At 47.5% G+C, this 25,359-nt stretch overlaps 1 protein-coding gene across 2 annotated transcripts; it reads right to left on the bottom strand.

Moving 5' to 3' along the window:
• Nucleotides 1–1,133: 1,133 nt before the first annotated feature.
• Nucleotides 1,134–23,489, bottom strand: CSNK2A1 (casein kinase 2 alpha 1). 2 transcript variants are annotated; one of them, XM_058814448.1, is made up of 14 exons: nucleotides 23,413–23,489; nucleotides 11,717–11,910; nucleotides 10,595–10,706; nucleotides 9,607–9,708; nucleotides 9,135–9,185; nucleotides 8,408–8,467; nucleotides 7,728–7,811; nucleotides 7,219–7,329; nucleotides 6,305–6,406; nucleotides 5,308–5,408; nucleotides 4,481–4,629; nucleotides 3,117–3,203; nucleotides 2,314–2,466; nucleotides 1,134–1,478 (listed from the first exon to the last, which is right to left on the bottom strand). In XM_058814448.1, exons 2-13 carry the CDS (start codon nucleotides 11,815–11,817, stop codon nucleotides 2,351–2,353), a joined length of 1,176 nt encoding a protein of 391 aa, XP_058670431.1. In that variant the 5' UTR covers nucleotides 11,818–11,910; nucleotides 23,413–23,489; the 3' UTR covers nucleotides 1,134–1,478; nucleotides 2,314–2,350. The 2 variants fall into 2 exon arrangements, with proteins under 2 accessions (XP_058670431.1, XP_058670430.1); XM_058814447.1 differs by lacking the exon at nucleotides 23,413–23,489 and adding an exon at nucleotides 14,160–14,196 and having other exon boundaries at nucleotides 1,134–2,466.
• Nucleotides 23,490–25,359: the final 1,870 nt, after the last annotated feature.

Raw genomic sequence — 25,359 nt, forward strand, 5'->3', positions numbered from 1 at the left:
AAACCAACCCCGAACCCTCCCGATGGCCGCCGGACGGGCCATTCCCAGCGCTGCCGGGGGCTGGTAACGCACCCACAATGGTGCTGCACACAGGGGCTGCTGCCACCACGCAAAAAAACCCGAAAACCCTCCGAACTCCCTCGTCAGTGCTTGCAGGGCACTGCTGTGAGGGCTTGTCCAGGCCACAAAGCTCCTTCCGTGCACAGTCCGTGCAGGGCCTGGCAGGCACTGGGGCCATCCACCACTCCCAGCTTCCTCTTCCATTCTTATCCTTATGCAAACCTCCCTTGCTTGGAATAACGAAAGAACTGGGTGCAATGTCCTGCATAGCTCAGAACCAGTGCAAACAAGCTGTATTTTGTCATACTGGGTGCTTTTACGGTACAGCACATTGAGGTAACAGTCAACACAGTCCAACTTTCACATCACTTTAGGATATAAAAGATTAAGTACAATGGATTTCCACTGGATGAAGGCATGGAGGAGAAAGCTATCCTGGTGTATGTGAAAAACCTCATCTCCCTGCTGGCAATCCTCACAGCAAGGGGCAGTGTTCCATGTCCCACAAATCAGTTTAATCCAGCCCACACGCCCCATCCTAAAATGAACTAAGCAACGTGGAAGCACATGTCCATCCTCTCCAAAGAACAGATGAGGGATGGGTGCCTGGGACAGGCAGGAGCTGCAGGCCAAGGCATCAGCACCCACTGAGGAACGCGAAGATCACTCAATGTCCACGGGAACAACTGCTGCAATGGCTTTGGGATGAGGGGTCACTGAAAGGGACAGGTGCCACTGTGCCTGCAGCCACACCAGCTGAGCCAGCCTAGTGTTAGGTGACTGAAAACAAGTCACAGAAATCCAGTGAGTTGCAACAGGCAAACAACTAATAATTGGTTCATCATCTCAATTCCCCACCATCATGGCTGAGACAGAAGAGGGTTTTTTTGTTATGGCAAAAGATCCTTCTCCCAGGAGATACTTTGGCTTTGTGACATCTGTGTAAGGCTTCTCTGCACTGCTCCCCATGGGTGTGACAGGGACATGGCCTGCCCAGGGCACATGTGGCTGTCACCACTCCTGTGTCAGTGTATGACCACCCCAGGGAGGCCTCTACACAGGGAACTTAAATCTAACCTCGATAAATAAAACCAAATGTTTATTTACACCAAAGAATTCCAACACTGGATCTTTCACATATGAAGGACAAAGTATATATACACAGCAAGGGGTAGCAGGGCTGTAACAAGGGTGCTTTTCCGTTGTCAATGATAATATTTGTCCACAATTACTGATCTACCATTTCAGTTTAAGTTAACGTCTCCTGGCTCCTTCCTCTCAGTGCATATTTACAAGACTGTGAGGTAACTGGTATTCTCACCACATGGCACGTGAGGGAGGGGATGGTGGGTGAAGATGTGGGATCGGACTTGGCGCAGTCTGATTTTTCCAGCTTTAAGTAGCCACCAGCTCGAAACCTATAGAAACAATTTAAAAACAATATACCCAATAACAAATTAATTCCAGAGATCCAAGCCAAGCAATGGCTGGAAGAACCCTCCACGAGAAAGGGGCTGATGAGAGCAGGGCTTACTCTACAGGAGCACCTGTCTCAGGAGGTGCCAAGGACTCCAACTGGATCAGTAACTTCATTTTTAAGACTAAAATTACATGCAAGGGGTGAGTTAGCATTCTGGTTGACTCCTAAGGAGACATTATCCAATCCAGTTAGGGTTTTGGATGCTATCTGCACTTATTCCTTTTAAGCTTATCCCACCTCTCCCTACTGGAATTGTCTCCTCAGTGTACCCTGGCTGGGACATATGCAGGACATGGGGTTCAAGTGAGTGGTACTTTAAGAATCCCCTCCCCTGCCTCATGAAGACTTGGTTTGGTAGTCTCTGGAGAACAGCACAATCCCCCAAGGCTTGTGGAGGAATAATGGTGGGAACATGAAGAGAAGAGATTTCCAGCAGGATGCAAGAGCTTGGAAATGCTGTTGATTCATCTTTGTTATTACATGAAGAGTTGTTTTGTTGGTGTTTTTTTTTTTTGGGGGGGGGGGGGGGAAAGAAAAACTGTCCAAGAAGTATTCCATCTGTAGGTATTTTCAGGGAATCCCCTGAGTTACGAAAAGTTCAAGTAAAAAAAGAAAAATCAGCCTATAATAATTTTGTATATAATGACTGAACTACTATAAATCCACAAGCAACAGTTCAGACACGGTGTCTCCAAAGCGTTCATCCCCTCCCTTCCCCTGCCAGGCACGAGCTGCGTCCTGAGGAGAGGTGGAGGGGGAAACCTCTTCCCCACCTGACTCAGCTCAGGCAGCAGGAGACAGAGACCGTCACTACTGCTGGGCGCCCGCAGCAGCTGGAACCGGCATCCCCAGGGTGGTGGTGGCAGAGATGACGGGGGAGCCTGCTAGAGGTCCAAGGGGTGAAGGTGTTGGCACTGAAGAAATCCCTGAAGAGAGACAGGTAAGCAGGAATTAGAGTAAAAACAGCACACTGCTATCCAGGACAGCTTTTGAAGTCAAGCGGGAGCTTTGTGGGTCAGTTATGTTTTCAGAGCTGCCAAAATAATTAAAGAGAGAAAAGATCTGTCACTGTTCTCTGCAGCTCTGGGAAGGGCACAGATTTGCACACCCCTGAGTGTCACTGATGGGCAGAATCACAGAATGCTTTGGGTTGAAAAGGTAACCTTAAATCTCCTCTTGTTCCAACCCCTCTGCCATGGGCAGAGACCTTCCACTAAACCACGTTGCCCCAAGCCCCGTTCAAGCTGGCCCTCAAACAATTCCAGGGATCTGACAGCCACAGCTTCTCTGGGCAGCCTGTGCAAGTGGACTGTCCTTCAAGATGCTGCCAGAAAATCAACTGCAAAGAACTTCTTAAAATGAGACCAGAAAAACAGGTCAGGCTGCCCACGGCCTTACTTATCAGACTCTCCCACCCACTTTGCAGCTCTCCTTGCCCTTGTCCCCAATCCTGGGAGATGACCCAACACCGCCCTCCCTGCCTGCTGAACTCTCCCTCCTGGGTCCTCCCACCCACCCACCCCACACACAGAAAAGCTTCAGCAGCCCAAGCACCAAGAGAGTTGGCAGAACTGACCTGACATCATGCTCGCACTGCTGACAGGAGTGCTGCCACCCGCCATGTTGGACGAGCCCATCCGAGCCTGGTCTTTCACAATGGGGTCTAGGAAGAGCACACTACCAGTGAGTGCTGTGCTGCCAGAGAGCTGCTGAGGCACACACACTGCCTGTGGCCTCTGTGCTCAGCCAGTCCTGGCACTCTGCCTGTGCCAAACAACATCAACCACCATCTATTGAAATACAGACATTTCCACCAATGCCAGCGGGAAGCACTCAAGAAGGTACCAAGGTCACATTATATCAGGGAAAATCAGCTAAATGATGTGATTTGGGGTTCAGCAGGACTGTCTGATAGGAAAAGACAAAGGTTATTATGGCATAGTTGATCTTCCTGTGCTAAGCAACTGTGTAATTGCAGAAAGCCAAACCCAGAATATGGGTGCAGCAAGCAGAAAGATTATCACTGATTACAATCGTGTGTCATGTCTCTGTACACATCTTACATCTCTGTGAGCTGCCAGGTGTGTCACTAGAACCTGTCATCCATGAGATGATCACAACTTACTAACTCTTGATTTTCAGCTGCATGTAAATAAGGCTCTCATCTGAACAGGGACAATCCCTTCCTGCCTCCAAGGCCTTCTGTGTCAGACAAGGGAATTCCAAACTTTGCTGAGCTCAGCACTACGTGTATCTTTTTGTGAACACAAGTTAATGAACTGTTTGTCCAGCTCTCACATTCCAAGCTGTTGGCTTTTCTAATGCTCATACTTGCAAAACATTCCCCTGGGATTTTTCCAACAGGTGTAACACAGATCAACAGTCTGTTAATTACAGAGGTCCCCTCAGCAGCAGCTAAAACAACCCCAAAACCAAACCACCTGATCAAATATTGACATTATGCATTGTTGCATCTGCTTCAAACCCCCAGATATCAATATTTGTGAAGAACAGCAAGCACTTAAAAGCATTTACTAGTGAAAATAACATTTTTGCTTGCAAAATCAAGACCTTAATATAGCAGTAGCTAAGCAATTTAGCAACAGAAGGAGTGAAAACATCTGTTTATCAACAAACCAGAATTCTCTGGGTTTATCCAAACAGAGGAATCCATGCACACCTGCAGAAAGCAACCCCAAATCACATGAGTTAGGTGACTTTCCTTGATATCACGTGCTGATTCACGGGCCTGACACAGGCACCCAACACTGATTCTTTGGCTGGTGGAGGTGGCAAACAGAGAGCAGCAGCCTGAGCTCCAACACAAATTATTTGCAGACCAGGCTTATCATTGTTGCCATTCTCAGCTTCCATCCGCACAAGGCGTGGGAACAGAGATTTCCCAGAGGCAGAACTCTCAGGACAGCAGCTGATACTTACAGAAGTAGGGGTGTTCCATGGCTTCTCTTGCTGTGAGTCGTGACTGGTGATCATATCGCAGCAGCTTGTCTAAGAAATCCAGAGCTTCTGGACTCACCAGGTGTTGGTTCTCACTGTGGACAAAGCGCTCCCATCGCTTACGGGAGTGTCTGCAGGGAAACACACCCAGATCAGGCCAGCCAGGGGACAGCAATGCCAAAACTCACTCTCTTAAGGAGCAAGAGCTGTGACAGATGTCTCCCTGAGGGAGGCACAGGACTGAGACATTCCAGAAGATGAAGCAGTGTCACTGTGTTTCCACGTGGTGGCACAGCAGACACAGCCCCAGCACAGCCACGTCAGCCCCTGCACGGCCCTGCCATGACCCCAGACAGCAGCAGGACTAATGCTCAGAATGGATTACAGGCCTAGAATTGCAGGTTCTGTCATCTCTTTTGCACCCAACGTGAGTTCCTTTAATTTTAGTCCCACTATGAGGGGAAAAAAACATATAAATGCCATTTTTAGCAGTACCTGACTTTCTGCACTCTAATGCTAAGAAACACCATTTTGTTTTTTCCCCTCCAGACTGAAGAGAGCATTTGCCCTTCATGCTTTCTGCTCCAGTAGCTCCTTTATTGCCTGAATGACATTTAAAAATCTTTCCTCAGGTCCATTTCCATATAAAGGACTATGGAAAGCACTGGCAAAAGGGACCAAAGGCACAAAGTGTCAGTTCTCCAGAATCCTGGCTCTGATTTCTTGCACAAATTTTTGTTCATTTCAAGGTCTGTTGACAAAGCTGTAACTGTCTGGATCTACCAAAGAGACTCCAGACCTTGGCTCACCTGCCCAAAATGTCATTGAAACGTGGATCCAGCTCAATGTTGTATTTGTCAATGTAGTCATACAGATCTTCTGTCCCCAGAACCTTGGCTATCCTCACCAGCTGGGAACAAACACAAAAACAAGTCACTGCTGTGAAGGGATGATAATACCAGAGCCTGCATGAAGATACAGCAGCACATTCCCATGGGAGCTGGAACCTGATCCCAGCAGTATGAATCAGAGGCCACAGGGTCAGCCTGTGGCTCTGGCTTCCCCAGCCACACAGTCCCAGGCATCAGGAACATGACTGAACTCACAGCTGGAGCTCAGTACCCCAAGGCAGCCAGGAGGGAGCCACAGACCCTAAAATCTCTAAACCTGAGACCCTGCAACACTACCTTCCTTAGTAGCATGAAAATACTCAAATCCAACAGAAGGGAAGGCAAGAATAACTGGTCAAAAAAGCAGAAACTCTGGATCTTGCATATGAAAGGTGAAGCACCACCCCAGAGAGCTCCAGAATAAAGGTTTGAGAACAGAAGGTCCCTGTTCCAGAATATTTGCATGGCAGTCACATGCTGAGCATGTGATAAAAGTTTAAAAATAAAAATTTTGGCCCAAAGGCAACATATCAAAGATTCCAGAATCTGTATAAACCTGTACCTAATTCACAGTTTCTATACAGGGGGGAGAGTGAGTAGTGGCAGGGGCTTTCCACATAACATAACCTCAGGAATAGTCAAACTATGTACTAGAACACACCAGCCTTAATATAACTATTTCCACAGCTTTTCCCAGACACCTACTGAGGAGCTCCTAAGTACAAAGCTCTATAAATCCATTTCTATTTAATTGGTTACATAATCTTGCACACTTGAGAAAAGGAATGTGGCTTCAAACTGAGCTAAGAAGCCATTAGAAAAAGGCTTAAAAATTCTCTGGATGACTTGATAGAAGCCTAAGCAGGAAACCTTCATGGTGCTAAGAGAACAGACATTGTACATGACCAGCTCTCACCTGATCATAGTTGTCATGGCCATGGAAAAATGGCTCCTTTCGGAATATCATACTAGCCAACATGCAACCCAAGCTCCACATATCCAGACTGTAATCATACATCTGTACAAAACCAGAAGGACAATTCAATTTCTAATGAATTAAGCAGAACAGACCTCCAAAACTAACAGGGTTCCCCCACCCCACCAAGGTGATATGAACACAGCCATGTCATGTTGGAAACAAATTGAACTATCTTCATGTATCTTCATCCCTAAACCAGTGTTCAGCTCAGTGTTCCAGTTACTCAAACTGGGATAGAGCAATTAGCAGGACAGCAGGTATCCTAATTCCATCCCTGTCTGCCAGGATATTAAAAACCAGAGCTTTCTTCTATTTTCACTGCAGACTCCAATGTTACAAACCATAGAGAAATATGTGCTGGGAAAGGAAGCATTGGAACAAACAACAAAAGGTGTGGAGTCCCCAGGGTCTGTGGACAGGTGAGGATGTGTTTTTTTTCCAGAACCAGCATGGTCTGAAAGTCACCAGGAACACTGTGATTTCCATAATGCAAACTGCCATCAGATAAGGGGATGCTTTTATGGCTTAATTTAGTTCATGCAGTACTTGCTGTTCCCACAGGGGCTTTGTTTCATTCCTGTACCTTACTGCAAACACAGCCTTGCTAAAAAAATATTCAACATTTGTATTCCAAGATCCATAATGATAGTTCTGCAGCTCTTCCTCAGGTCCTGAGACTACTCATTTGTTTCCTTCATTCAGTGGCTTTATGGCCACTGCTTTCTGCCATACATTTTGGAACAGACTGTCTTTAGCTTCAACTCTCTAGACATCTGAATTTTGGGTTTATTACCTTGAAATGGCACTGACTTTCCATATCAAAGTCAGTAAGAAGTACTGGTAACTCTTACCTGATAATCTACAAGAAGTTCAGGTCCTTTGAAATATCTGGAAGCCACTCTGACATTGTACTCCTGGCCAGGGTGATAGAATTCAGCCAAACCCCAGTCTATTAGTCTAAGCTAAAAATGGTAGAAAACAAAGAAAAAAGGCTCAAGGGATGCTCCAGCTTATCACTGGCTGAATGACACTGGTGAACTTAGCATGAACTTAATTTATAAGTCTTCCATTTTCAATTAATTTGATCAGAGTGTCTGGTTACATATTCTCCTCAAACCCATATCACCAAGCAGACTAAATAAAATATCTCTCCTTACAACCCTGCCTGAGGGTTACATGTGACCAAGTAAAGCCTCAGAAAGCAGCACAATATTCTCATTTTACATTTGTCCACACCATTAGAGCAGAGTTCCCCTCAAAGAGGTCTGCTAGTACCACTACACAGGAGTACCCAAAAGGGATCCCAGTTTGCCAAAAGAAAAGCAGAACCCCTCCCTGCCCCCCAGCCACCCCACACTACCTTTCTGTGCTCATGGTCAATCATGACATTGTGAGGTTTGACATCTCTGTGCATGATTCCCATGCTATGGCAGTAATCTAGAGCCTGCAGGTGAAAGGAAACAGATGCTGGAGTCACAAGAATGGGTCAAGTTAACCATATTCCAAAGTATTTCCACACATATCAAGTCTAACTAGATAACAGGACTGTCCAGTGTTAGATCCTGGACTAGACTCACTGATCACAGAAAATGCTTCTAGAGCCCCCTCCCAAAGGGAGGCCCCAGCAACAGAAGTCTCTTGACTTTATTTAATGTGCTTCCTCATAAAAATTGGAATTTCAGAGTCTCTAAGAGAATAGTTACTAGGCACTAATGATCACACAAGCCCCCTTTCTCCAGACTCCTAAGGAGAAATTACTTAGTTCAGAAGAACGGATGAAGACATTTGACTCACATTATACCTGAGCACAAACTCAGCCAGTAACAGCTCACAGTTTTCTTTTTTCAGAGGCTACATGTACTCTTGATTTAGGATTTTAAGGTACCTCAATGTACCAAAATGCTGTAAAACAGATACTGACTTGGTATTTTTCTGCCCAATTCTTCCATGGACTCTCCTTCCCTTAGTGATATGATGTCACTATCATCAGTGATTAGCTGAGAGCAAATAAACCCACAAAACAGCAAAGCACCAACTTACCTTCAAAATCTCATACATGTAGAATCGAATATCATAATCTGTTAATGTCTGGTATAATTGCTGTGGGACACAAACACATCATGTCAGTGTTCAACATCCAAAAAACCCTGTTCAGGGCTGCTGGCATTCTCCAAACCCATCTGAAGGTACAGTCCAAGTTTCTCAAGTTACTCTGATCAGTCTGTTCCTCTCCCTTTGCAAATCCCATACATAGTTTACTTCCAGCTCTGCTCAGACAGCACATCCTGGTTCCCGTCACTTTCTCCCTCTGGTTGTACCCACCCAGCACAAGCATGATGGATGGCATTGCACAGCTTTTCTTCTTTTGAGGCAGGTCAGTATGAAGGGACAAAGAAACATTTAAATCCCCATTCCCAGGAGCATGGAAGGCCACAGAAACAGCTGTCCACACTTAAAGTGGTTTCAATAAATAGTTGTACACATATAAGCCAAATGCCTCAAAAACACAGGCACTGATGGACCACAAGGTAACAGATTCGTTTGCTCTCAAGGTTAAATGCCTCTTGGAATCTGCATTCTCATCTTGTAACTTTTGTGGCAAAATGGTACTGATGGGCCAATTACAAACTTTTGTCCCAACTGCATTTACCTTTAAAAGCATTTCCTCTGCTGGAAGGAAATACCTGTCCTATGTACTTGCCCTTCCCCAGAAAGTATGAGTGGTGTTCAAACACAAAAAAAAGAAAAGTTACATCTCACACTGTACCTTAAAGTCTGTGTTGTTTACATGTTCAAAAACCAGAGCGGGTGTTCGAGACTGAAACAGAAAAAAAAGTATTCAGCCACGTAAAGTTATGTTTCCACTTAGAATAATGAATTGCATCTTTTTTTTTTCTACTAAAACTGCACAAAATCCCTCTGACTTAGACATATTTATGATTCCCCTCAGACAGAGAGAGCAGAGCCTGAGCCCACAGCCTCCAGCAGCACTGTTTGCAGAGTGAATTAACTTGACTCAGCTTGCTGGTATCTCTTCCTCACAGAGTGAGGGGCTGGAGGGACCTGTGGGGGAAGGGCCCTCTAAAAGAAGTTTATCAGATTAAGAGCTGATCTGATCAGTCAATTCAAAAGCAGGATTTAAGAGCAGGGGAAAACAAAAAGCCAGGTCAGAGCTGAAATCAAACAGAGCAACTTCACCCTTAACCCCAGTGTACCCCTTGAGTTTCTCCCTTACTCACCACAGGATCTTTTACTATATCTGCAAGGGTGATTATATTGGGACCGCCTCGCAAGTTCTCTAAGATCTTGATTTCACGCTTGATTTTCTTCTTTTTAACAGGCTGAAGAAGAAAAACCCAAAGTGTAAGATAAAGCCCTGCAGTAAAGTGAGGCTAATAGCTCAACAGCCAGATGACAACACCCAGGTGACTGCAGATCAGCAAAATATATTGAAACATTTGAAATTTAACCTGAGTATGCATCACACCAGTAAGGGCTCAAATATCTGCTGTCTCCTTTCTAACCACACTACCCTGACAGCTACAGACAATAATTCCAAGTGAAGGAGAGGCTGGAAGATGGCATTTTTTTAAAAAAGCTCTCTGAACATAATCTGATAGGCCAAGAGGAAAAGGCCTCAAGTAATGCCAGGAAAAAATTTCTTCACAGAAAGGGCTGTCAATAGCTGGAACAGGCTGCTCCAGCGGTGAGGACACCATCCTTGAATAGATTTAAATGATGTGGCACCTGGGGACATGAATGCTGGGGTGTTGCCTGGACTTGATGATCTTTGAGTGCTTTTCCAACCCAAACAGTTCTGTGATACTCCAAGACTTCTTAACTGGCATGTGGCAAATGTTTAACTATGAGAAGTCTATGGGCTATTGGAGGGTCACTAAATGAAGGCCAAGGCCATGACAGCCTGCCAGGACACCAGCACTTAGAGAAGCTGAGAATTTTGTAGTCACCAGCTGAAATGCTGTTTAGTTCTAAGTAAAAAGGTGTTGCACATCAGGGCTTCTTTAAGACAGAGCCTAATCCCTTACAGGCAGAGATCTGACTTAACTGCAGGGCTTATATCAGCAGGCTCAAACCCATGCCCTGTTTCACTGAGTGACACTCCAAAGCTAGGCTTTAAGGATTTCAGTTTTAGAACATCAAAAAGCCCTTTCTGGCCTCCTGATCACCTCAAGACAGATTTTATCTTTTGCCCAATCCCCAGCTCACCTTGAGAATTTTAACAACTACTTTTTCGTTATTTGTAATGTTGATGGCTTCAAATACTTCACTGTATTTGCCTCGGCCTAATTTTCGAACTAGCTGGTAGTCATCTTGATTTCTGTGGAGAGAAAAGGTTAGAGTTCCAAAGGGCTCAGTCATTTCCATCACAATTTATAAACTGCTCCTTAACACTCAATCACTGCCTAACTTCACAGACAAAGGGGATTAACTAGTGCCTTACCTCTCCTGAACCAGATGATTTAAGAACTAGGAGAGAAACAGGGAACTTCTATTTGCCCAAGATTCAATCCAAAAGTATGGATTGAAAGCCTAACTATGTATTTCAGCATTAGCAAACTTGAACTATCCCTTCTCTCTATATTTGGAAGCTCCATTTTTCCTTGTATAATGCTGGTAAAATTCAACAAAGCCAGTAGGAGGAAAAATCTAAGTGCAAGGCTGTTTAAAAACAGTCTGGGCACAAAGCAGCACTTATGCTCAGACGACTGTGTACATTCCAGAAACTGGGAACTGCACAGCTGAGGGCAGAACTCTGTCTGGGCCCTCCATATCCCAGCAGGAACGCAGAGCTATGAAGCTGCCATCACTGCTGTCTGATTCTGGGACACTTTAGTCATGAGCTCAATTTAGACACCTCCTTCCTTCAAAGAGAGGCAGCCATGTCTTTTCCGGGCACTTGGAGAGAGCTGAGCAACAGGTCATAAAATAGCATGTACTCATTTAAGTCCGTGGAGTTTCTTCACTTATCCAAGTCAGCAGCAACTTCAGCTTGAAAGTCTTTTCATTTCTTTTCAGCCCTGCACTCAAGGACTGTTTGGATTGTTTCAGAAATACATTTTCTTCCCTCTGAAAGGGGATGTTTCTCGACTACCTGGCAAAACTTCTTCAAACTTTTAAGGAAGCTGCTATAAATGTTCTTTCACAACTGGGAATTTAAAAGTTTGATAAGAAACGTTTTCCTGAAGAGAAGTTGTGATCCTTTCCCTTGCCATCTGCCAAGAAGCTGCCATCACGCAGCGCAGTTGCCTTAACTCCCCAAGTACCACTATGCAGGATCCACAGGGACTGATCCTGGTGCAGGGACATGCAGAGGCAGCCCAGACTTACCCCCACTCAACCACGTGAGACTCATAGTCCCAGTACTCCCGGGGTCTGTGTGTGTTCACATCCGTGTAAACTCTGGCCCTGCTCGGCACGGGTCCCGACATATCAGACAGCTTGGCAGGCGGAAGCGCGATGTGAAATCAGAGGCGCCCTGCTCTGCAGTGCTGACAGAGGAGAAAGGCCTCAGATTCCTCCACCTGCAGACAGAACAGAAACCAGAGGTTAAATTCTCAAGGTACTTCAAAAGTATTTAAGTTAATCATTAAAAGCTGCTGCAAAAGCTGGAGCCTGCCCAGCCATAGGCCTGGGATTTCTTGAAAGCCATTTGTCTGCTCTCCCTCACTCAGGACTGGCCCATAGCAAATCAATGTGCTGACCTGGTAATTTTCGGCACCTTGTTTCCAGCTGCTGGCTGTAGAGGTAACTTTCCAAAAGGAAAGAATGCCATGTGCTCTGTATCTGCAGACTGAAAGCAACAGCTACAGTCTCACCCCTATCACAAGTCTTGGGCCATCCAATGTAACAAAATCAATTCTGCTGGGATGGAAACCAGCTTTAGTCACAACTTCCTACAGTCAAAGCATTAAATCTGACTGTCCAAAAGACAGCAGCATCTGTGTTGGATTATGCTTTATTCAAACATGAAAGAAATGCACTGCTGCAAGGGTCTGAAGATATTCCTTTGCATTGTGCTTGCCCAAAGTACCTTCAATCCTTCCTCCTTCCAAGGCAATTTTTGCAAATCTTCTGATTAGTTTTATCAGTATTGAGACTGGTCAAAACCACTCAAAAGAAAGTTACTGTATGTCAGAGACAAACACTGTATCTTTATCCTATATGTCTGAATACTTTATCATCCACATCTGAATATTTAGGACAGCAGTAACTCACTACAGTTCTGTATCAATATTGTCCTACCCAAGACAAATATGGTGCCTTTACATGTCTCAAATCCTTCACAAGGGGAAGATGTTTAAATACAAGAATCCCCTTGTTAGCTTTCAAAATAACTTAGAAGAAAGGGAGCTGTATTGGAGCAGGGACCAGCACTGTTTGGTGTAGCAGCACATGGCAGGGTCATCCAGCCCTGGGTTTGTGCCCCAACAGTGGGCAACACTGTTATCTAAACTAATACACTTATTTGTTGTGCCAATCTTATCCCTTCAGAGAAAATGGGCAACTGCCAGCCTGCAGAAGGAAGTAACAGCCCCATTAATCACACATTAATGAGAAAGACCAAGAAATCTGCTCAGAGCAGTTGGCTTAAGCTACTAAGGCACGTCACAACAGAGAAAACTCCAGAAGCAAAATCCTGCTCTACAGGCACAGTCCTGTTGTTTATTTGAGGTCTGCAGCACTTCAGCTCCTGTGAGGACCCACTGGCTGTGGAGGACCTGGGGGACACAGGTCTGATGTCCCTCGCTGTGTCACACAAGCTGACCAGCAGCTGGTCCTGCTTCCAGAGGCAGGAGAGCGTGCAAGGGCTCTCTGACATGGGCAAAGCCTCCTTGGGTGGGACAGAGATCAGCACTGGGACATTTTTTGACCTACTGACACACAAATGGTGTTGGTGGCAGCTTCAGGTAGACAGGGGTGCAGTGATCCAGTCCAAAGGGTAAACAGGGACACAAGCACTATCCCAAAATCCACTATGGAAGGGTGACTGAGGCCTCAGACCCACAAAAGGATGATGAGGCACTTCAGTGTCCAGCTAATGGAAGAATATGAAGCATTCCTCAAAATATAATAAGTCTATTCCTAGATAAAATTCTAGTCCTCTCACAAAATACAATTTCAGAAGATGAGGCAGCAATCATCTAAGACCTCAAAGCATTTATGTGGCATGACTCAGACACTTAGAAATTAGATGTCCCTAGGCATTACTAGAGCATGCAAGTTTACTAGAACAGTTTAGTACAGTGAAATTTATTAGATTTCAAAGTTCAATCACTGTGTTTGTGTTTCTTCTCACTCCCTGTCCTTCTGGCAGGAGATGCAGTGGCCCATTTCCTCTGCCCAATCCTCCTTGTGAAGGAATTAACTGAACTTATACATGTCTCAGATGACTTAGCAATTTTAATTTTTAAGCACAATCCAGTATAAATAAAGCACACGTGACTGCTCCCCTCACCCAGCTCAGCAAGATCAGTTTCAGCACAAAAAAAAAGAAGAAAAATCAATCACATTATCTAAAGATAGATCAAATTTCATAGTGGCTATTTTTTGTCACGTAGCTCTAGCCTAGCTCAAGCAGCACATTGTAACAGGCTGCTCAGAGAAAGGCTTTTTCAGGAAATCATCAACTGCAGCTTCTAAGAATGGCACACAATGTCTATTTACAAGGGTAGGTATTATTGTCAACTACTCTTTACACAGGAAGGGGAGAGAATCTGCACAGATAACTAAATTTTAAAGCAAACAGAGTTACAGACATACGCAAACTTACCCTGCCTGAAAGCTGCTCACTCTCTGCTCAAAACTGCCAAGGAATTTGTATAGATTTTTGCCTTCAGTGCCCCTGGAGGGGGATTATTTTGCAGTGGATCCAAGCTCTTTGGCAGAAGGGAATGACACAAATAAGGACAGATAATGGGGACAGGTGTTGACATGCAGGCATCAGTTGAGCCTGCAGTTTTAAAGCAGAAAAATCTACAGCAAGAGCAGCGATTGCACCCAGAGAACAGACCTGAGTCTGTTATAAAAGAGGAGTTCTATTTCTGCAGAATCCAAACAATTTTTTTCATTTGTTAATTCCTGCATTGATGACAGAATCATAGAATAATTTATATTGGGAGAGTCTGCTCAACATCACCTAATCAAAGTAGATGTGGGGAGATCAGGGTCCAGTGCAGCCTTGAGCATCTCCAGAAACAACATTAAAATTTTAATTTCTGTGGTAGAGAAGTGTTTAACTGGGAAACAACCATGAGCTTTTAGGCAATGTACCAGAGGTCACAAGGAGAGGAAGACAAAGCTCCCAACCACAGTCTGACAGGCTGTTCACTGTGCAAGGACACAGAGCAGGGCTTCTCAATCAGCCCCTGTGGTGGCATCCCTTGGACAGATAGCACCCAGAAGGGCTCACATGACAGCTACAGCAAAGGAACACCACCCCAAAGTCTCACTGCTGGCTTCTCCCACACAGGCCTGGCCTCAGAAATGCCGTTGGAGCATTAACAAACTGATAATGAGCTGATTTCTTACACAGCAGCCTTATCAAGAGGAACCCTGCTCATCCCAGGCAAGAACAGAGCCAAACACAGTCCTGTCCTGCTGACAGACTCCAGGGGAGTACCCAGAGCCCCAGCCCAGACATAAATAATTGTGCTGCTACCATATAGGAATTTTTTAATTGGAAGGCCTACTAATTAAAAAAGTTCAGTTCTTAAAAGTTTGAATTCTTTTAACATTAGCCTGTTGTCTAAACAGCTTGGCAAGCTTAGACATTTTGTGCCTAAAGTTCAATAAAATGGTAAAAAGCCTCTCAGTGTTCTCTCTTTGACTCTTTTACAACATTTAAATCTAAACTAGTTACAAACCCCCTTATTTTTAAAAAGGGGGTTTGTAACTAGTGCACTCTAATTCTAAGGGCAACCATGTCCCCATAAAGAATTTGATATTTTGTGATGGATCCATACTTCCAGCACCTACTCCAATTAGTACAGGAATTTCCTACACCCTCTGTCCTTCCAGATGCATGCACTTAGAGCAAGTAGCAACAAAACAGAGTTAAGAAATCCATGCAGATGAGTTTCTGAGAAACACACCTACTTTGCCCCTAGTAAAATTTGCCTTTTTTTTTTAGTCCAGAATAACTGAGATACCAGAATGATTTTTTTCTCCTTTTAAATGGAAATGTTCTTGGCATGGAACCTCTCTCAAGCAGTTACTCATTCAGAACTTAAAACCTGTGAAGTTGCCCCAGTATGATGCAGCATTTATAGAGGCTCCCAGTGAGCTGAAAGCCAAGCTTCCCAGAAGACTGGTGTCCCAAGGAACTCACAAGTGCTGTCCAAGTGATGACCTTTGTGGATAAGGTTTGGAGTATAAATAATGTACCCAAGAACACAAACACTGCTTGACACTGGCTTCCCTGTGGACTGCTGTTAACAGCATGCCTTGCCCTCAGTGTGAACACTCTACTGCCAGGAAGATCCAAGTTCATGCAGAGAGAGTGGAGTGAACCCAGAAAACCTTGTTCAACACCACATAAACCTGGTTATTCCCAATGACCCACCTGAACTCTGCTTCAGTGAGCCCACAGCAGTTCCAAGGGAGCAAAACAGGCCCTGAACTGCAGCAAGCTGAACTCAAAGAGCCAATAAAACATTTCTGCAGCTTTATGAATGCCAGAGAAGCTCACCTTCCTCTGGAGGAGAAAGCAAAGTGGACAGATTGACCAAACAGGTCTAGAGACTTTCCTCTCACTTCTACTTTCCCCACGTAAGCTCATTACAGTGTGACTGTGCCAGCCTAAGACTGTAAACAGGCTGAGACAGCAGCGGGTTTGTTGTGAGAGAAGAAAAGCTCTGTCAGTGGAGAAGAGCAGAATTACAGCACAGAGCCTGCAATATAAAGGTTATTCCCCTCCTTTTATCTCCAACTGCAAGCAAGATGTTACCTTTCATAGCAGAAAGCTTAAAGCCAGCCTCTAAAATCATGAGTGTAAAATGTGATTTGGTAGGGTGAGCAAGAATTACAATTATCAGATAAAATTGTTGATGATTTCCTTCACATAGCCCTGTAATCCTCCCAGGGAAATGCACTTGCTCCTTCAGAGTTTGGAGAATATCTAATACCAGAGAAACACTGAAATTAAAAAATCAAGGCATGCCTAAATATTACAGTACTGCCTGCTGGCAGTCAACATCAATCAACACTCAGCTTACTTTTAAAAGAAATAATAGTAATCATCTCCATTAAAAATATGCTCTATCTCACAAAAGAAACCTGATTTCTATATTCTCATGATGCTGAAACTTCAGCAATACAAGTACAGAACAAATGACCTCCAGAAGTCCCTTGCAACCTATATTTTTCTATGATTTTACAACTAAAATAGAAACAAGCCTGGATTAACAAAATTGACATTTTATATCCTTTCCTGAAGATCATTCCCCTACTAAAGGGACAACATCAACAGAAAAGCAGATTTTAAAATTTGAGTTTAAAAAAAAAAGCTTAGGTTTGAAATCAAACTTTTCTCTGGGTATTGTTTTGGAACAGCACAGTCTGATTTAACTGCAGTTTCCACTAAAATTATTTTCCAGATTTCTTTTAAATAGCTGGTTGTGTCCGACTGTAGAGAAATAACAAATGATAATGTAATGACCTCAACATTCCCTTAAGAAAGAAACATGAACTGTTGTGATTAATTCAAAACAAGACATGGCCAGTCTGCAGAGAAAGCAGTTGACAGGTTTAGTTATACTGGAAGCAACATCTTGGAGTAATTCTGCATTAGAAACATCCTAAATTTAGATTGGCTCTTCCTACATCAGCTCCACTGATTCCTCTCTGAATTCCTCATGATTTTGCCAATGAAGAAGTCATCCTCTGTAATGAGGATCACAATCTATATGGAAGCCACAGGAATGGTTTTGCTGTAACTCCCATGTTTGATGATACTCTTCACAGTCTTGGGGAAAACTTCACTGTCCCACTTTCCCACCTCGGGAAGCAGAGTGTAACATGTCTGTCACCCTCCAGGGTGCCCTGGCAGTGCCTCTGGTGCACACACTCTCCTGGCAGAAGGTCTGTCATGCTTTGTCTTCCTTTTCATTCACATCTCTAACAGCTGAATTTTAGCAGAGCTCACACGAAGCCTCTATGGGTCTCCAGCATCCCAACCTGGTTGGACACCTGTCCTTTGCCAAATATCAGTGCTGGCAACAGCACATGGACTGGGGCAGAACACTGGGCTCTCCTCCAGCAGCAGTGACAGGCATTCTATGCAGACAATTCCCCAAGATCAACACTATTATTTTCAGAGCTAAGTCAGTCAACAGCACATGGAGCAAAGGGAAAGACCCCAAAACACCAAAGCTGACCTTGGATAGGGCCATGTAGCCACAGAGGGCAGCAAGACACCCAAGCCCCAGCAGCTGAGGGCAGGCTCTGCCTCTTTCCCATGCCTGCAGCTTCTGCCACCACTCCCAGCACCCATAAACCCAGAGGATATCCTCAGTGCCAGTGCCAAGGACTCCTGACACAGCCTGATAAAAATGGCTGCAATATAACCAGGCACTGCCAAATCACCTTGTCTGTGCACACACCAAACAGAAACCAACGACAAAACTCTGCTTGCACCTCTTCCCCAAAGTGCCAGTTCAGGCTGAGCAGGCAGTGCAGGAAAGGCAGGGGGGATTTTCTTTGGAGGAATATCCCTCCAGGTCTGCCCTAAAGCCAAAGCAATACTTCAACAGGAAGCAGTTCCTTTTTCTTCCAAGAGCACTAACAAAACTAAATCTCCTACTGCTGGAGCTTTGGACAGGATTCCAGTTCCCAAAAGCACAGTTTCTGAGAGTCCAGCAACACCAGGGAACTCTTCCTGGAGGCTCACAAAGGGGAATGTTTCAGCAGCACTATGGCCTGACATCAGGTTCCACTGGCAGCATCCTCTGGAAAGTTCTACCTCCCTGATTGCTGCTAAGTGACACAGTTGTTTTCTTCATTAATTAGTAGGCACAGAGTACTGCCAGGACAATCATTCAGCTGATTTGACTCTTATGGGTCATGTACAGAGAGGGATTTAGGCAGAACTCAGAAAACTGACCCGTACCAACCATCTGTAAAAGTTACACAGTTTTAATTGATCCAATCAAGCAACTCCTAGAGGCAGGAGGAATTACCAAAGAGCACTGCCTGTAACTATTTCTTCAGGAAATCCCTGTGATCAGCTGTTCCATGGAGCAGGCAATGCACTGCAAACCATGTCCAACCCTCAGCCAGCATCGAGCAGGCTCAGCAAGAGGCACCCAGTGCAAACCCCTGCCAGCAAGTGAAGCTCTGACATAATTCTGTAAAAATTTATCTTTATTAACACAAGATGAAACTAGCTACCACCATTCCAAGAATCAAATGGAAAAACCCCCCAGCTCTTAAACTCCAGCAATCAGCACTCTCCTTCACACCTTGCAAGCCCCCAGTAAAGCCATTGTGCCAAAACTTGTAACTTCATTTGTAAGTTCAGATGAAATTAATCTAGATGCTGCAGAGCGAGGAAAAAGCCCTCTAAAAAGCCCTCTTTTTCCTTCTGGAGTACAACCAAGCGTGGAAGAAAGGCTGGAATTCAACAGCACATTGGTAACAGACAGAGAAACCTGTGAAAAAGGCTGCAAGAGAAGGAACACTGCAGGAGCTCTTGCTTTTCTAGACTGGAAATTAATTTGTTGTGCGCGTCCACGCTCATCCATTTTCTGAACACTAAAAATAAAGATTTTCTGACAACTCACACGCACATGTGCAAATATGCTCTGAGAAAATGCCTTCTCCAAAGGCTTTGCTAACAACAGGGAGAGGCACCTTTGCAGCTCCCTGGACACACAAGAGGATTTGGGGCCACTTCTCCCTCCACAGGAAGACCTTTCCCACCCAGGGAAAGCAAGTTCTGGCATGTAAGGCTGTATTAGCACGCAGGATTCTCCCTGAACTTGGCTTAATTAAAAGAGGACTAATTTAGCCTTTGGTTGTTCCAGAAGGTGCAAGGGCAGAACCTACTTCTCTGCAAAACAGAGTGAGTAACTTCAATTTTCTAGGTCTGCTGTTAACACTTGAGACCATCCAGTGGGAAAGCTGCAGCCAAACTCTTGCCTTGACTCAAAGCTGTTTTCCATCTAGCACACAATTTATTCAGCACTCACATGAAATAAATAAACTGCCATAATATGAAGCAGCCATTACACAGGCAGGAGCTGGGCAGCCTGCTTTAGAAACCACCTCCCTGTACATGGTAATATTAATTAAAAAATAGAACTCAGTAAGGAGGACATAACCTAAATCTCAGAACTCAACTCCAAGGAAAATTAAAATTATTGAAGCTGTAACCTTCCAAACGTGAGTCTATGGTGGTACCAAGTCCACAAAGAACTCCAAGCTTCCCTTCTGCTCTTCAGCCTCCCAAAGCAGCAGCAAGAAATGGGTAATAATAAAACCATTTGTCCAGAACAGTGTGAAAACAGGAGCAGATGAGACTTGGGCCAGGCTCACATTGCTGTTTCTCTACTGGACTCCCAACCAGAAAATATCCATGAACCACATCAACAATCCCACTCCTCATCAATCTTCCCCACCAATATGTAATTTGGCACCTTGATGGAAAAAGGGGCCAAAAACCAGCTTGGAAAAACTCTACATTCAGCAGAGCACAAACAGCAGCTCAAAAAGCTGCAGCCTCCTCTTCCAAGCAGTTTTTTCAGGTTCAAAGGAGAACTCCCTTTCTCCAATTACATTCTGTAAATTCCAGGGAAGTCAGCTCTTGGAAGCCCCTGGAAGGAGATATCCAAGCTTAGAAAAATTATCCAAGAGCTGTCTTGCAACAAATGTTTGTAGCCAGACTAAGTCAAGGCAGTGTTTCCTGATCTTAAAATCTTATTTTTTTTTCCTCACAAGACCCTTATGGGACAATAAGATGGCAACAATCTCATGCAAAGAGTTCTAAACAGATATTTTAATGTAAGCAATTCCATAATGGAGGAACAGTGGAGGTGACAGGTCTGGTAGCCCAGAAATAAATCCCTGCCTCTTCAGAAATGTGACACTAAATTAATCACACCACCACAATGTCACCCATTTGCTTCTCCTGTCTTCCTTTCCCTTATCCTCAGAGGACATGAGGAAAGACAAAGAGAAAATGAGTTCTGTAAGGAGAAAATGGAGAAGAACTGAAATGGAAGTGTAAGGACACCCACCATTTACCAAAATTGGGAAAAGCTGGGTACATGTCCCTTTCATCAGAGCAGAAAGTTTCTTTCTCTACAACTCCACAAATCTGTAACCACCTTTCAGCATCCTTTATACCCTGAGATTCCTACTTCCAACACATTCCATGCTGATGAACCCAATCTGCATGACTTGAAAATGCCCCAAATACCAAACTCTAAGTCTTTCCATGTCTCACTGTCAGGAAATGGCATTTTACCAAATCAATTCCCAATCCCAGGTTTGCATCTTCATTCTCACATCTCACCAGCCTTTTTCAAGCAAACAAGTTCCATTAACTGCCCCTGCACAAACCTCAACAACCTTAATGCCATGCAACATCCCATGATCCAATTTCCTCCACATTTGCTAGAACCTACTGCCAATTTTAGCATCACTTTTCCAAAGAGCCACATTCCCAACATCCAACAAGTCTCACTTTCCCTCCATCTATGAAGCCAAGAGCCCTGCCAAACAAAGAAAACCTGCTCTGACCCTCCCACTTGCAAGTGTCTGCTTTCTCCTCCAGCATCTCCCTCTCACCACATCTGCCCATGCTCTGTGCCTCATCCCCTCACCCAGATCTTCAGCTGCATCAGTTTTTGCTTCTTTGCAGCAGCCAAAGCCAAGATTATGTTCCCTTCCTCAACCCTCTGTAGGCAGCAGCTGAACAGGCCAAGCTCTGAGTGCAGGACATGCACACCCAGCTCTGCCACCACACACACGGGGAACAAGACAGGACATTTCACTAACAACAGAAATTATCTTACCAGGTATTGACAGAAATCACTGGAGAAGGGTGAAATAATGGAAACTTCTCCCCATTGGCAAGATGAAGGGAAAGGATCACTGCCTACCACCAAAGATGGACATTCTTCATGCTCAGGCCCATTACAATTGCACAATGTCTGGCCCTTTACAGTTACAATTTACCTCCCCTGTCTGGAGCCATGCAAAGAGAACAGGGATTGCAGCCACAAGGCACAGGCAGATCTGCTGAGGGCAGAGGCTGCCCTGATCCTGGGATCAGACATCCCAATCCCAATTTCCATCCTCCAGTTACAGACACAGTGCCTGTGCTCTAGGAAATGCAACATTACCCTAATCCCAGTTTTAGGGATAATTAAGGAACTGATAAAGCTTCACACTTTCCCCAAATCTTGCCTTGAGTCTTCCCAAGATCACTCCCTCCTCTCCTAGCAGAAACTTTGTCCTTTTCTACACCACACCAAACCAGCAACCACAGGATGAGTGACTCCTCTGCCCCAGCTGATGATGCACCCAGAATCCACCCTGGACTCACATCCAACACCCAGGCTGGCTGGCAGGATGGCACAAGCCCCAGCTGAGTCTGAATAATTTGAGCAATTCTGTTTCAGAAAAGAGAGTGTGCACAAAGAAAAAAGAAATCACTCCCAGCCCCCAGCAGAAATGCTGGGTGTCCACTTGCTTTCCTCTGAACAGCTGCCACTGTGCCCAGTCCCCTCTGGCAGGGGCTCTTCCCAACTCCTTTGTGGAGGGCACCCATGAGGAGCCAGGTGAGCACATGGCACAGCCCTCTCCAGGGACAGTGCCCAGCCTCAAAGCCTGGCACCAGGGTCAGTGCAAGAGCAGCTGCCCAAAGCTCCAACCCAGGGTCAGGTTTGAGCAACACAAATCCCAAACCATGAGAGACCCCTCTCAGGGGTACCGGGGCTGGAAGTGACCCACAAAGAACACGGAGGCAACTCCTGGCCCTGCACAGGACAGCCCAGAAATCCCACCCTGTGCCTGAGAACCTTCTCCAAGCTCCTTGAACTCTGTCAGGCTTGGGGCCATTACCACTGCCCTGGGGAGCCTGTTTCAGTTTCCATCCCCCCTCTGGGTGAAAAACCTTTTCCTAATATCCAACCTAAACCACCTGCCCACAGCTCCATGGAGCCCCCCAGGTCCTGCAACCGATCACCAGAGACCACAGATCAGAGCCTGCCCTTCCACTTTGCCTGAATATTCACAATCCAAACTTTATTGGTTTAACCCAAAAACCTCAGTAAGAAAAAATTAAGCGATCTCACACACATAGGGTTCCATAATCTTATCTTACTCCTCTCTTACAAACCACATTTTACCAACAGACACGCTGCTCCCGGTCCCAAGGCACAATTAACTAAATTACAGCGGGGGCAAGGCTGACCAGCGCTGCTTCCACAGACTGGCGTGCACAGCCGTGAGAACGACCTTCCCTCCACCCAGAAAGGCCCAGAACGGAGTCCCTGCGCAGCCGGGGGAGGCACCGAGCACGAACAGGCCTTTCCGTGCCCCTCCGCATCTCCCCGCTTCTCCGGGCAGGGCGGGGAAGAGGCAAGATCGAGCAATTGAAATCAATAACACCTCCACGGCCCGAAGGTGCGAGCCGGGAGAGCTGGGGGAGGGGACGGCTCCCGTTCCGCGGGGCTCTGCCCTTCCTGCGCGGCCCCGGGCGGCCCCGCACCGGGCTGGGGGCAGCGGGGCGGCCCCTGCACAGCCCCTGCCCGCTCCCCCCGGGCACTCGGAGCCCCTCCGAGGGCAGAGGGCGGCGGGCCGTGCCCTTTCCGCCGCACCGGACCCGCCCGCTCTGCCCGCTCCCCCTCAGCGCCGCCGCGGCCCCACTCTCCGGAGGGGCAGCCGCGGCCCCCCGGCCCACACCGCGCCCGCGGCGGGGGGGCGGAGGAGCTCAGGAGGCGCAGCGGCGCCTCCCCCCCGCCGCCCGCTCCGCCCGCCACCGCCGCGGGGCCCCGCTGGGGCGCCGGAGCCGCCGGTACCTGGCGCGGCCGCTACCGCCGCCGCCGCCGCCGCACACAGACAATATGGCGGAGGCACAAGGCTCGGCCGCCGCCGCAGGGACCAGAGCGAGGCGCGCCGGAAACGGAAACCGCGCGGGCCCCGCCACGCGCCGCGGGGGCGTGCGCAGGGAAGGGTGGAGCGCGCCGCGGGGTGCTATGGGAGTTGTAGTCCACGGTGGTGGCGGCAGTGTGCGAAGGGCGCGGGTTTGTTCCCGTTCCGTGTCCAGGTGTGTCCCCGTGAACCGCGGGAAGGTGGCGGGGTCCGTGTCGGCCTCCGCAGCGCCGGCGAGAGGCCCGACCGTGAGCGGTGGCCGCTTGGGCCCAGTCTCTCTGCGGGGCTGTGCGCGGGACCCGCCGCCAGGGGGCGACTGTGGCCTGTGGAGGTGCCCCGGTACCGGCGCTGCCCCGGCCCCTCCATCGGGCCCGGTACCGATCTTTGCCCCGGTCTTTCCCACGCCATTCCACGGTCCTGTCCTGGCCCTTCCACAGCCCTGTCCCCGCCGTTCTTCAGCTCTTCTCTGGCCCTTCTATCAGCCCTTTCCCAGCCCTTCCACCGGCCCGGCCCCGGCCCTCCCAGACCCCGCGGCCGCCGCAGAGCGCTGGGGTCCCGCCGGCCTGCGGGGTCTCGGGCGCTGTTCATGGAAGGGGCTCATCCCTCTGCTGAGCCCGCAGCCGGGCCAGCAACCAGGCCAAGCCTTGACCTAGTCCAGCGCCCTGTGACCTTCTCTCCCTGCCTTTCACCTTTTTAGCCCAATTTCTTGCCGTGCAGCTCAGGACATCACTTTTTCCCCAAAGTGCAAGAGAATGGTCCACCGAGCCATCTGGCACAGGCTGAGCTGGGGGAGACCCCGAGGTGGGAGGAAAAGCATCCAGGTTCAGCCTGAGGATGAGCAGGAGCCTGGGCTCATGGCACACTAAGACCATGGGGACATGCAGCTCCGGGCTGGTCACCGTCCTCCCACCATGTCCAGCCAGCCTGGAGGGGAAGGGGTTGTGCTGAGCTATGTCTGCACCCCTTTGACCCCCCCAGATCTCCCCATGCCCTTCAGCAGAAGGGAGCCAGCCAGGCCCCCCCTCACCTCGACCTCAGGGAAAGCCGAGCACGGCCAAGCTTCACCCCACTTCCCTCCCGGTGTGGGAGTCTCCCCCAGGGGAGGCCGCTGGCCCAAGGCTCGCGGCCCCTCACCCCGGGTCACTCCCATTAGGTAAAGGAGCAGCTCGTCCTGGCGGGGGTATCTCCCTCTCGCGCTTTCCTTGTATTGTACGGGCCTGGGTCATCGAGGAAATCTTACAGGTCCTTCTGCTGCCGAGTGGTCACGGGGGAAGCCCGGCCCCCTTCCCCCCATTGTCAGCGGCCGGGCCGTATCCTCGCTCCGAGCCCCGGCCCCTAAAAATAGCTCTTTGTCAGGCGATTGTTCCGACACCTTCGCGGCGGCATTGACGTGGGCCGGAGCGGGAGAGCGGTGGGGTAGGTGGAGGGGAAGGGCTGGAGGTCCCCCCTGGGAGCACTCGGAGGATTTGCCGCTGATAAGGGCCCCTGTTGTGGGGAAATGGGCTCCCGGCGCGAGGCACGGTGCCGAAGGCCTTCCCGAGCCGCTGCTGCCTGCTGGTCACCTCTGCCCCAGCTGCCCCAGCCTCCTGCCAGCCCCACACCGCTCTGGGGCACCAAGCAGGGGAAGGGTCTCCCCAGGGCATGGGGGGGATGGAGCCCTCCCAAGACCCCAGCTCAATCCTGCAGTGTGGGGTCAAGCCCTGACCCACCCAAGCCGGCTCCCTTGTGTCCAGCCCTGTTCACCCCCAAACCAGCACCATGGGGTCAAGCCCTGTTCCCCCCACACCAGCTCTCTGGGGTCAAGCCCTGTTCCCCCAAACTGGCTCCCTGGGGTGTCCCTGTCCTGTTCACCCCATTGGGGCCAGGGCAGGCAG

Source organism: Ammospiza caudacuta, chromosome 15, assembly GCF_027887145.1.
Source record: "Ammospiza caudacuta isolate bAmmCau1 chromosome 15, bAmmCau1.pri, whole genome shotgun sequence".
In the NCBI taxonomy this organism is placed as follows: domain Eukaryota; kingdom Metazoa; phylum Chordata; class Aves; order Passeriformes; family Passerellidae; genus Ammospiza; species Ammospiza caudacuta.